Consider the following 13,015-nt stretch of genomic DNA (forward strand, 5'->3'; position numbering starts at 1 on the left):
ACACAGGTCCTTAGAGCCCTAAAGAGAGAAAAGAGAGAAAGCTGAAATCTGGGGGGACCCATGTTACATGTTACATGTTACATGTTACATGTTACATGTTACATGTTACATGTTACTTGACTGTCTATGCACACTCGTGTAAGAATTATCTTCTCTGATTTATGGATGTTGCAGTAAAGGTTCACAAATGTAGAAAAGCTCCAGAAATGTGAGATTAAAAATAATAATTACTCAATTTATACCAAATTGTTACTTCATTTCTAACATGTTGCAGAGTTTCGTCAGTCATGATCCAGGAATGAGCACGAGGCCTTTTCCTCTCAACCTTAGTGACCTTAGTTAAAAGCTGTCATGTCGTAACTAATTTATCAGTAATTTATCGAAGATGATAAAATTCCACAGGTCAAAAAGCACAGAGCATAAAAAGATTTATTCCAAATATTATTTATTGACAAAGGAGTATGTTGCCAGATGTGGTTATAATTACAGAGACAATAAATTATCAAACTACACACTACGAAAGTAGTTTCTCCAATACAAAATAAAATACACATAAATATTAACTTAGTAAAAAAAACACCTAAAATCCAGTCACAGAACAAAGTGAGCTTGTTAAGGAGATAGGTTTTGCAGTCAACAAGCAGTTTTAATGTAGAACATAAACGAACAGCCCTAAGTCATTTGCAATATAAAAAGTAATATTCAGACAATATACATGTTATATACATGCTGGGCTCAACCCAGGTGTCTGGTGGAGAAATGCTCTGGACATCTCATTTAAAAACAAATCGCAAGAAAAAGGAATGGGGCACGGGTTTATTGTCCAAATGTAAGCCCCTCTACAAGGCAGCGGGGAGCTAAAGGAATTCAAACGGCAGAAACAAGCACAATCTGAACCAGCAGATATACGTTTTGTGATTTGGTCTGGAACCCCTAAAGCCCCACAGAGAGCAAAAGCAGAACATTTGTAATCGAGGCAACGTAACCTCACATCTAGAAGACACAATCTTTGCACAAAACATTTAAAAAAACCTAAAATCCTATGTGACGTACTGTGATGTGCAAAGTAAATGCCAGTGTTGAGTTGGAGTGTGCTTTTCGATTAAAAGCGCTACTGACCTGAAGTCTACCAACTGTGACTTATTTGTATAAACCAGCACAAAAGCAGCCAGTAAGGGCAGAGGAATATACAAATATTCCCTATTCCCATTCACTGCCCGAGCCTCCAGTTTTGGTGGATGAAATATTCAGAAAAGGCACGAAAACGCTGCTCGTGTGAAGAGACAAAAAAGCATTATCGCGATCAAGATGGCCCAGAACGAGAACAAACTCCCTGTGGGGGTTTTTTTGTTCACATGTACTGTCACATCCAACACAGTAAGAACCAGAACACTTGAGAACACTGCGAATGAAAAGATCCTTGCGCCTCTGTTGGAGTGGTTCTGCTGGTTTAAAACCTCCCATCAGTATGAATTGAGATCAACAGATGAACAACAGAATCAAGAGTCCCGTGGTTCTCTCTTGTGAATCTTCACAATGATCAACAGATCTGTGTTTGCTGCTTTACACACTGAGGTTATGGTTATGGTCATCCAGCAACGTTGTCTTTGCAGCCTCTCTTACTTTAGACGGGGTTTGCCTTGATTTTGCTGTTGATCCAGTCGATGTAATGGGTGACACGGGTGTAGACCCCGGGCTTATCCTTCTGCCCGCACCCATCGCCCCAGCTGATCACACCCATCAGAGTCATCTTGTCATTGTTCCGACAGACAAGCGGGCCACCAGAGTCTCCCTGTGGGTGAACGTCAAGAAGCCAAATGGAGAGAGAGCGAGAGCGAGAGAAAGGAAAATTAGATTGAGTAAATCAGCATCGATTTAATGAGGAGGTGAAGCGCAAAAACGAGGCGTTCTCACCTTGCAGGCGTCGTCCAGGCCTCGCGTGTCACCTGCGCACAGCATGTTGGATGTGATTGTGCGTTGGGACAGCGCATCTGGGACGCAGCGCTCTTTGGGCCACAGGCGGACGTAGCCTCTCTTGACGCGCTCGGAGAACTCTGCAGCAACTGTGGAGAGAGTGTTCAAATTAGGGTCTCCTATCCCCAAAAAACCAAATCAGTTAAAGGTTTGGTGGAAAAGCTTACACCGCCCTCTGCTGTACAGCCAAGAGAGGGAGACGCATTCGCCACAACAGTACCCATGCGGAATTAAAGAGTGCCAGATGTTTGCTTACATTCGGAGTCTTTTCCGTAGCCTGAGATCTCACACTCGGTCCAGTCGGGCAGAACCAGCCCACGTTCAGGCAGACACGCAGGAAGAACCTCTGGAGAGTTTACAGCACAGATGCCAATATCCGTCTTTAGCTTCAAGAGAGCTGCAAGTGGAAAGTGACCAGAGGAAAAGTCAGGGTAATGCACTGGGAAAATGAGGGACGACTGAGGGATGATTTCAGTGTTTTAACAAGCATTCGCTGCCCACCTAAGGTTCCATATCATCACTGCTGGGGGAGGACATGGTAACTAAAGTGTCTCGGTCAATTATCGTCATCATAGCATGACAAAACTCTGCTTCAAAATGCTGTTTTCAGTATCAACAGTAATCATTATGCGCAAAAAATAACAATGAAATCATTGTCTCTTAAAATATTTACTCACCAATGTCATTATCAAATGTTTCGTGGTCGAATTTCTCGTGATTCCAGTACTTCTCGACCTTGAAAATCTGCTCGCTGCTGGAATTCTGCTTCCGGAAAGTTCTTCCCAAAATCACTTCCAATTTTTCTGCTTTATCGCTGAAAAAAAAAAAAGGAGACAATGAATACGTTTGTATGTTGCATGGCAAACATGTTGAGTCATGTATTTGTGTGTGTGTGTGTGTGTGTGTGTGTGTGTGTGTGTGTGTGCGTCATTCCTACTTGTCCTCGAAGCAGTGTGCAGCAGACAGGACCCAACAGGAGTTAATGAGGACTCCTCCGCATCGGTGAAAGTGTTTTCTGTGACGGGCCTGGTAAACGTTAATGGCCGCCTGCCACGGCTGCTCCGTGATGTCGCTCTGTCTGCCCCCAAACATGCGGAACGCCGGGCGATTCAGCGTGTTGTCCAAGCGCTGGCCACATGTTGCTACAGACCGGAACGATTTGCAGGATGATGGTTAAATAACCGTAAGATTACCGCACACTGAACACATCAGAAGGAATGGAATGATTTCCTACCTCCGTTATTGTTGTTAGTGGTGGGGGCACGTGGGACGAGAGTGCTGATGACGGATGGACGTCTCGCTAAAAAAGATGATTATTCGCAGGTAAGTCTGACAGCACATTGATGCACAGAGGATTTTAGTTGCTAAACTAAATTAACTTCTCGCGTCAGTCTTGATAATCTCACTTCCATGTTTTAACTTTGCTGCAAAATGAATAAAGGAACTCACAGCATGTAGGTATGTCACACAGCTCCCAGGTCAGCTTCATGTTCTTATAGATGTGACACCACGGACCTGCGTCACCGTCTGGATTCCTATTCGATAAAGAAAGACGAAAAGCAATGGCAACCTGAGTTATTCCGATCTCTCCGTATGCAAGGGGAACCTATAACAATGAACAATGGTGCAGGCGGGTCTACCTGCAGAAGCTGTGGCTGCCCAGCCCCTGCTCCAACGCGTCAGATCGCCAAGCGTTGTTGAGCTTGTGCTTGACAGCGGGAGAGTCCCACGGGAGGCAGCGAGAGCCGCTCTTCGTGACAGATGTCGTGCCTCGGTATGACTGACCGGAGCCCTGCACACATTTTTGGGACTCGTCTAACCCCAAAACAAGCAGAGAAACCAAGTGTTTAAGCAATTCAATGGTTTGATCAGTACTATTTCAGCTTGGCTATTTTGTAAAGATGTACCTTCTGGACATTTGGGCATGGAGCAGAACTCCCAGACGATCTGAGTGCCTTTATAGACGTAACACCAAGGAGTGCTGTCGTTGTCGGGGTTCCTGGGAGCAAGAGGGGGAAGAAAGACGTGGACAATGAGCAAGCATGTTCATGGTTCACGTAAATGAAATGAAGTGAAACGGCATGTCCTAAACTCAGATCGTCTATCCACTTGGACTACCTGTTTCCTACCTGTCGCTGTCCTCTGCCTCTATGGACCAGTACACTTTGTTTCTATCTGCCTCGCCTGTGAGTCATTCTTCTAGTAAACAGTTCCGTTACAAAGACGGTCTATTAGTTTGTGCCATTCAAAGACGGCTATAATGCCACAAACTGATCAATACATGACTTTAACTTGATGGATACAGTGGCAAATGCATCATTTCTCCAGGGTTAATAATATTTGACCGGTATGTTTTGGATGATACTCCGGCACTAAACAGATCAAAGTGGTCACAAGATACCTGCAGAAGTTGTGATTGCCCAGTCCAAGACTGCTGGCGTCCGCTTTCCTGGCGGTGAACCTCTTTCCCCTCAGAGACGTAGAGTTCCAGTTGATGCACTCCGCTCCCGAATGGCTGCTGCTCCATGTGCCGCGGTACCCGTCACCCTGCCCCACAACGCATTTCTCATTGGAGTCTGTTGGGGAAAAAGACAGAAGAGTTAAACTGGATATAATGTCACTCATTTATATGTGAGACTGAGACCAATTTATTTAGTGTGACCCAAGAAAGCATGTTTATTGGATCTGGAAAATATTTGACAAATTGTTATTTCTTATAAGACATTGAACTCACGTGTGTCTTAATGCCGTTTATATAGTATTTTCTTCCCAATTAGTGGTTTTAAACAATGACCAAACATGAACTATGATGATCGTAAATGCCATCAGTTATTGAGTCGGGCCAATCGTAACTCGTTACTCTTGGGCTGAAATCTCTTGGCTGTGACCAGTGGGGTTTGCATAATGATCCCACTGAGAGGGTGGGGTCACCCGCAGAAACAAAAACATTCATATCCCAGAATGTCTTTCCATGGTTTATGATTCTTTGCTACAGACCACAGGCCCGTGACACCTACTGTGTGAGTCACACGGTCAGACTGCGACCTTATCTAGAGTCATTGACGAGTACGTAGAACATTTTGATCAGTGTTGTGTCACCGGACATGGAAATGACTGGGTTTGTTGGGGCTTTGAAGTAAGACGTGCAAATTGAATACATTTTGAACCCCAAACTAGAATTTGTAAATTAAATGTTTGGGGATTTGGACTGGAGTGGACTGGATTTCCTCTTACATTAAGCGAAACATGTTTGATCGATCAACCTTGATCGAAGCAGCTTAATTGCCCCGTAGATTGAAGAGTTTGTTGAGCACTTACTGATCTCACACTGACTCCCACTGAAGCCTGGGGGACACTGGCAAATGTAGTCCGAAGAGTACACGGCCTCCTTACAGGTTCCTCCGTTGTAGCACTGAGACACGTAGCAGTCTGGGAGGGGCAGACAGAGAGCCGGGTTAGTCAGTCAAACGTCATCCAGTTTTTCAGAACACAACACTAATTATATAATCACATATATGATTGATACAGAGATTTGCGGGTTCGGCCTTGTGTGTCACACTTATGCAGAAAGGTTTGTGTGCGTGGTTCACCCCGACTCTCAACCATCTCCAATGCTTCGCTTTTAAAAACACTGCGTCACGCCAATGGGTTTCTTTCTAGAGCAGAACTGGTTTCATGCCATCCCCATTTCATTTATTATTTCAACATTTCCTAAAGTCTGGAGTTCAGAATAACAGCACCCCACTCGCTCCCAGTGGTATGAGCTCACAGACGGTGGAGCTTGGCCAGCTACAAAAAAATGTGGTTGTAATTAGTCTGAGGCCGGAGCGATCGCGCTTCACAGAATTCGTCAATGGGGGTGAAAGTGCGCACTAGGGCTCGTCTGGCAAGAGTATTTCAAACAATCTCAGACTAAACTACACCCACTCGAAAAACACAGGAAACCCAACGGCTCTTCATTTGGACGCACTGGAATAACTAGGGGGTTAGAGGTAACGTGACGTTATGATGAAAGACAGAGAGGTCAGTAAGGGCGGCAAGCAGACTGACAGACAAATTAACAACAAAAAAGTCTGATTAGAAAGAGACAAATTCACACTCACTGATGACGGGCACAATATGACAACGCTCTCGTCCTCTTAACGCACAACGGCAATACTCCACACGCTGTCCCCTCCATCGCAGCCAAGTGTCCCCAAAACTACGCACCGCTGACGTCTCACCGTCCACACAATGCACTGAGAAGACACAAACAGTGAGTATACATACGGCCGACCAAACAGGAAGACACAACAAATGGAAATCATTGTCACATGTAAAAGCGGTTACAAACACAAAGAGGTGCATTAATGGTGAGGAACACAAACACGTGAATTATAGAATCTGAGGATGGTGGTGGTGGTGGTGGTGGTGTTAATAGGAAAGACAAACAGGAGTGTGATGGGGCTCACGGGAGGTGTCAGAGGGTGGAGACTTCTTGATATGAATAATCAAAAGCGTCCGTCTGGCTGGCTGCCTGTCGGGCTCACCTCTGTAAAAACGAGTCCCTCTCTTAGTGCGGAGCAGCTGCACCTGCAACGGAGAAGAGATGCTGTTAAACAGGGCAGCAGTAAAATGGGAACTGGTTGCACGGCATTGGTTTTCCAACCCAGGCAGCCAATGAAAACAAAGAAATGCACTTGCAGAAACGTGAATCTTGCTTCACGAGCAGCTTTGAACTTTTATTCAGACGTCACTTGTTAACGCATATAGAGTACAGTAGTGCTCCAATAACCAAGATGTGAGAGTTGGCTGCAGGACAACAGCGAGTTTGTGAGCTATACTGTTTCAAAATCAAGTTAATATTAAAAAACACATATATATTTGGTTGAAAATTTCTTAAAGTTGTTTTTGCATTTAAAATGTTGTTCGACAGCGCAGCCTTAAGTCTCTAAACTTTGGGCGCAGCGCCAAGGCTGCATTTCCAAACCAAGCCATGCAACAAAAAAATATCAAAACTTTTTGCTCACGTGGATTGTAAACCACACACGTGTAGGGGTTGTAGTTAATGGGCTGAAATGACGAGGATGTAGGACTTACATTGTCCGCTAGGCAGCAGCACAGAGCAGACAGGAGCAATATCAGTGTTCTGGTCATGGCTTCTCAAGTGGTCTTCAGTTTGCTGGAGGTAGAATATAAATACATATTAGAAACAACTGAATCACGGAAGATTTTACCAGCTAATGCGGTTAAGGTGGGCAATATGTAAGCACTAGAGAAGATGTGCGTGCTGTGTGACTGAGTCTGGATTTTATTGTTGCGTATGTGTGCATCTGAATCCTTTGTCATTTCTCCTTTGTTTTAATGCTGAGCCAACAATTGCAGGAAAGACACTGGTCACCTTCCTTTCTCCACCCCTATAGGCTTGAGGAGACCACTGGAGAGGAAAGGGTGGGAAAGGTCATTTCTAGGTTCTTGAAGTAGTGTTGACTTTTTGACTAAGACAGGAAGTTTTCACAACCCGTCCAGTCTGATAGGAACACTATTTTGACAATTAATGTCCCTTTCATTATGATAATAAATCTATAACTTCCCCACTGGGAATCATCAGAAAGCAGGTCATCTTCACTGTAAGCTAACATGAGACTTCAAACAACATAATCTGGAACACAGCACGCTTACACAGCAGAGAGTTTCTGCACCCTACTGACAGCATTCCTTCTCTAACAGAGCAAAGCAGCAGCTGTGGGACGATTAAGTGACTCAGGACTTTTAAAAAGGAGGAAAACAGAAGGGAAAGCCCCGAGCGAGAAAGAGTAACGAAACTTATATTTCCCTTTTCTACTCCTGGATAAGGAAGTCTGAGAAGAAAACTGTTCCTCTTCTTTGCTTTTAAAGGAGTCAAGAAAAGAGGTACGGAGATGAGCGCCTGTCGCTCCCAAGTCAAGTGTGAGTAAACGTGCAGTCGCCAAAGAAGGAGAGGGAGTAGAGGAGAAAATGAGGCCGAGAAGAAAAAAGAAAGTTGCACACAATGAGGGCTGAAAGCAGAGATGACCTCAATATTAAAATAAAAAGTTGACCATCAGAGACTTCTTCGACAGACACTGGCATGCAAAGACCCAGACGTACAGCAGCAACCATGTGCATACATGCATCTACGTGGGCTGGTTCTCCACTGACTCACCTCCTGTGGTTGAGTCTCCTAATAGAAAACAGGGCTGTGTTTTGATATATCAGTAAAACAGCCACGCTGGCAACCACACACACACACACACATCCACAAAGTGTTCAGGAACGTGGAGCTAATCGTTAACCTCATACACACAGAGATTGACTTCTCATTGTTCAATGGAGCAAAAAAGCTCCCACTCAGGATTTGACTTGTAAAACACACACACACACACACACGCTTTCGCACACTCACCATTAAGAGGATGGGTCCCTTGAAAGCAGTCCTCACCTCACACAAATAAAAAACCCAGTTGTCCTGCGCTTTTATACGCCCCCCCCCTGACCGAGCCTCACTGGCAGGACGACAACAACGCACCAGTTTTGTTTCCTTTGTGCAGCTGCTCAGCCCCCTCTCGCCGGCCCTGTCAGCTAAAAACACATGTTTCCTGCTAAAACCCTGCGAGCGCGGGGCCCCGTGTAGTTCGGAAACGTGCGAACAAATCAACATACGCACAAAAAGCACACGCCAACATGCACCCATCAGATATGGAGATACACCCCACCCTTCTGTTCAAGTCTGCGGTATCTGAGGAGCAGAGGCCCTGTTTGGGAGCCATCAACATAGCTCCTCTTACAATCCCACAATGCAATTAGTCCGAGTTTTAGCTTTTGTTTTTTGTGGTCAGTCTTACAACGTTTAATGCATGTGAACACACAATATAAACATGACGATGTCTAATTCAACTGTGGCCTCTCTTTTAATGTATGTAGTGGAAAGTGGAACTAACTTCTTAGAGGTGATCAGCTCTTGGAATCGCTGGGCAAAACATATTTTTTGTGTGTGTTATTTGCAGTTATCTGATTTATAATCTCCTACTAGCTTCACCATTTGACGTATTGCATGTGGTCTTTTTCAGGGAAGTGAAGATATTTGAAAATGAGGAAATAATTGATGTTGAAGTTCTGTTCATTACAATTGAAAATGTCAAATATGATGACTCATTAGAGAGCAGTGTTGATCTGTGGGTGTTGGTCCGGTGCAGCAACAACCATTTAACTCAAAATAATTAAGGTTTTACTCAAGTCAAACTATGTCACTAAGCATTATGACTGCCTGGATTAACCAAAAGAATGAGGCCTGTCCCGCTGGCACTGATGGGGTTAAAGCGTTTGTCAGTTAATAGTTGAAACATGTATGCAGCCCGAGGAGAGAGTGGGTCCCTAGCGGGTCCAATTTCAATGGAAGAAATTTAAACATCTTTTGGAGTAAGCAGCAGCCAGACTGTGAGTCAACAGTAGCTTTACCGCTGCAGTTTAGAAGACGCACCACTTCATTAGAGCGAAACGCGTGCAGCTCACAGGATTTGTTTCATGTCCATAAAGGCTGAAAGTTAATGTTTCACGCCGACACCATTCATTTCCTATTAGTCTATTCAAGGAAACCGGAAACCGGTCTTTAAGCGATGACCGACAATCTTAACGGCACCATTGGCGAGGATGTGTAATGATGATGATGGCTTGCTGAGGCCGTGAAGGTCAGAGGTGAGACATTCTAGTCTTTCAGTGACAAGGCCCGAAAAAAAAAAAGTCGATGACGGTGAGAACGGTGAGAACAGTGAGAACGGTGAGAACGGTGAGAACGGCGCGCTGCCACGCATAGTTGCGTCTGCCTGTGAAGTTCAAGTCATGGTTCCCTGCACACTTTAAAGCATCGCTGAGGTTTTTTTTCGTTTCCTGTCGCTCTTCCATGCAAAATGTCAAAAACACTGACGCTTCTTAAAGTTCTTAGTGTGCTGGCACCCGGACTGGCAGAGGAAATGCCTTCACAGTGAGCATTGTAGCTCTTTTACAGTCTTATTTCCTTTGAGGGCTGAAGTTCGTTTCCTCACAATACTTCCTTGAGAGCTCGAAAATCTTTTCAAAACAGGTTGGCGGCGGCTGCAAATCTGAACTTCTCAACGCGCCTTTAAACCCGCTGGGATTCCCCGAACTTGCATCCAACCAGCACAATAGCATCAGTTTAGGTGTGGTTCCTTCAGTTAAGAGGTTTGCGTGTTGCCGGTAATGCGTTGTGGCATGCAATGTCTTGTCTGTAAGCTGCTTAGCAGGAATTATGCATTATTTTACTCAGGGGGGGTTTTCAGCCAAACTTCGGTCAACCAGCTGCGATCCGTCTCCGTAAAAAAAAGTCCCCACGAACAGAGGGCCGCATTGTTGCCCTTAAAGCTTCCCTCTGTGCGCAACACGAAGCCTTGAACTCCTTATCGGACAGAAAACACAGACTCACAAAGGTAGGAGAGGTAGAGAGAGCAGTTGACCGTAGAACTTTAGTAGGCCTACATGACAGCAACATGGAAGGAGATGAAAGGATTGCGAGAGAGACAAGGACAAAAAAGAGGAGATGAAATCTAAGAAGTCAGCAGAAAGACGGTGAGTAGTCCTGAGTCACCCCAGCTCCCAGGACTGCAGAGAGGAGACACAGAAGGAGGCATTGATGGGATTCAGAACCGGTATTGAGGCCAGATGAAAGATGCCGTTCAGAAGGAATAATGGAGAAGTGAAAGAGGGTCTTTTTCTTTTTTGGTTCGAGTGAAACTTGGCTTATAGTTGCAGCTCAGTGTTGTTCCCACAGTCTGATATTATCCTCCCTCCGACCTGCGCTTAACGACAGCGTCTGATCCTGTGAGTCACACAAACACAGCCGACCACACTGCCGAGAAAAGCAGATAATGAAAATACAAACTCTACTTTCTCTCAACATACCGACCAGCACGAGAGTATCAGTGTGATGGAGAGTATAGCGCTGACGGATTCCTGGGGGGGGGGGCTCTCATTAGCCTGATAAGAGTCTGCATGGTAGTGATGTGCAGGTTTTGGCTTTGGAGTAGTACACAAATACACACACACACACATACACACAGACATTAACTGAGATGAATCACAATATGTTCCTTTATAACACACAAACACACACACACACACACACACACTGAGTTCAACAGCGGGGCACAAAATCACCGCGTTCCTGTAACATTTGTAACATTTTGTGTTGTAAAGCAAACTTTTTGCTTTCCGAAGAGTGACGAGCGAGTGTGTGAAGCGGTGAGGTAATTCCCGCAGCGGGTGGAACAGGTGGATGTGGATGGAGAGAGAGAGAGAGAGAGAGAGAGAGAGAGAGAGAGAGAGAGAGAGAGAGAGCTACTGATGTCCGGGTGAGAAAAGCGTAATTACACTGAGTTGCAGGTATAGCCTATACTCTACACAGCGTGGAAGCACTGATGTTTAATATTCCCCACTGTATTTGTATTATCTGATTTCCACTATTTAGCATTAGATAAAGTGGGAGAACTGTCTGAGTTTCAACTATAATGCTTTATACATTATTATAGAATATTATCCAGCCATAATAATTGGTCTTGTCGACAACAAAAAGAGTACTGGTTAAAATATCTTAATTGCATTTAATCTATTTCCTCGAGACAAATCAAATAACCATGCAAGAATGTTTGAGGTATCATCAACTCAGTCTATCCCATCAACTCCACAACCTCACATAATAATGAAGCTGCGATGGTGCGATTCAGGATGAAACACAATAAGAGCTTTCAGCTGAAAAACAGCCCGATGCACGAGCTCCGTGTGGATCCGTAAAAACAAAAAAATGAATACGAAAAAAAAGCTCTTACCAAATTTAAAGTGTCCCGGATCGCTGACCTCTCCTCGGTGTCTTTGCAACAGGACTCGTGGCTTGGACTGAACTGGTGGCCCCCTGGCTTCTCCGTTTTTATCGGAGCGCTTCGGTTCTGCCGGTGCGTGAAAGGGGGAGGGTTCAGCGGGGAAGCGCGGCTGGCCGGACGGATGACGATGATGCAGCCAGCTGGGCGGACCGTCCCAAAAGTTCCCCAGGAGGTGCACATCGGGGGGGGGGGGGGGGGATTAACTGGACCAGATCTACTCTGAGTTATTTTATCAGGAAGTCTTTAACAGGGTAAGATAAATAAAACCTTCAGTGGAATTCATATTTCAGCCAGTATTTATATAATCTGTTTTGGATTATTTATATTGTCTTTTAGAGATATTTTATTCCTCAAGAGGACAAACAGCCCACCAACCAACACCTGTGAAAAATATATAAATATAGTCTTATATTTAAATCAATTGATTGAAATATAAATAAACTAGTCAATTTGGTATCAGGTTTTTCTTATATTCTATGGATTTCATTTGTGAAATCATTCATTTGTGAGAAGCATATTTGTTTGTATTGTTATGATAAGATAATGTCATTGATCCCACACAGGTACAAATGTAAATATACAAAAAAGAAGTACAAAACAGATGCATATTATGGATAAGGAACGTAATCTCATAAAACCAGACTACATTGTGATTATCCAGCCTATTTGATTATGTATTGCGTTGTCGTTTTTTCAAACTCTACAGCCACCAGAGCTTTTAAACGGACTCTGATGAGTGCACTGCAGTGACATAAAAACTGATCTGCAGTCTGTGATGGGCTGTGGGTGACACTGTATCTGTCTGTGCAGGTTAACCACCTGGCACCAGGAGTCATTTGTTACAACCACAAGCCTCTTTATCCAACCCGTCCCCTTCCTCAGGAAATCAGTCACAATTAGTCTCCCAAGAATAGCTCCATCTTTTCTTAGTACCCACACTGATTTTATTTGCATTGGATAATTCTTTTATTGTTTTTACTGTCTGTTAACTCGGCGTTAAATAGCTGAGAACATACTTGAGGATGTCATGGGCGGTGGTTGTTGGTTTGGCGCCTGTCCTCTTTGTTTCCATCTGTGTTAGATTAAAGCCCCACTTCTTGATGAGGAAAATCACACAACTGTACACAAATACACAATACACACACGCATGCACA

The 13,015-nt window shown here is 44.3% G+C and overlaps 1 protein-coding gene across 1 annotated transcript; it reads right to left on the bottom strand.

Moving 5' to 3' along the window:
* Positions 1–463: 463 nt before the first annotated feature.
* Positions 464–7,110, bottom strand: plat (plasminogen activator, tissue; the record flags this gene model as incomplete). Its single annotated transcript, XM_079160751.1, has 14 exons — positions 464–1,792; positions 1,915–2,063; positions 2,231–2,371; positions 2,652–2,788; positions 2,912–3,116; positions 3,209–3,274; positions 3,424–3,509; positions 3,615–3,789; positions 3,882–3,973; positions 4,376–4,550; positions 5,293–5,403; positions 6,078–6,212; positions 6,426–6,546; positions 7,054–7,110. 14 exons carry the CDS (start codon positions 7,108–7,110, stop codon positions 1,625–1,627), a joined length of 1,818 nt encoding a protein of 605 aa, XP_079016877.1. The 3' UTR covers positions 464–1,624.
* Positions 7,111–13,015: the final 5,905 nt, after the last annotated feature.

The sequence above is a fragment of the Pholis gunnellus genome, assembly GCF_910591455.1.
Source record: "Pholis gunnellus genome assembly, chromosome: 6".
NCBI classification, from domain to species: domain Eukaryota; kingdom Metazoa; phylum Chordata; class Actinopteri; order Perciformes; family Pholidae; genus Pholis; species Pholis gunnellus.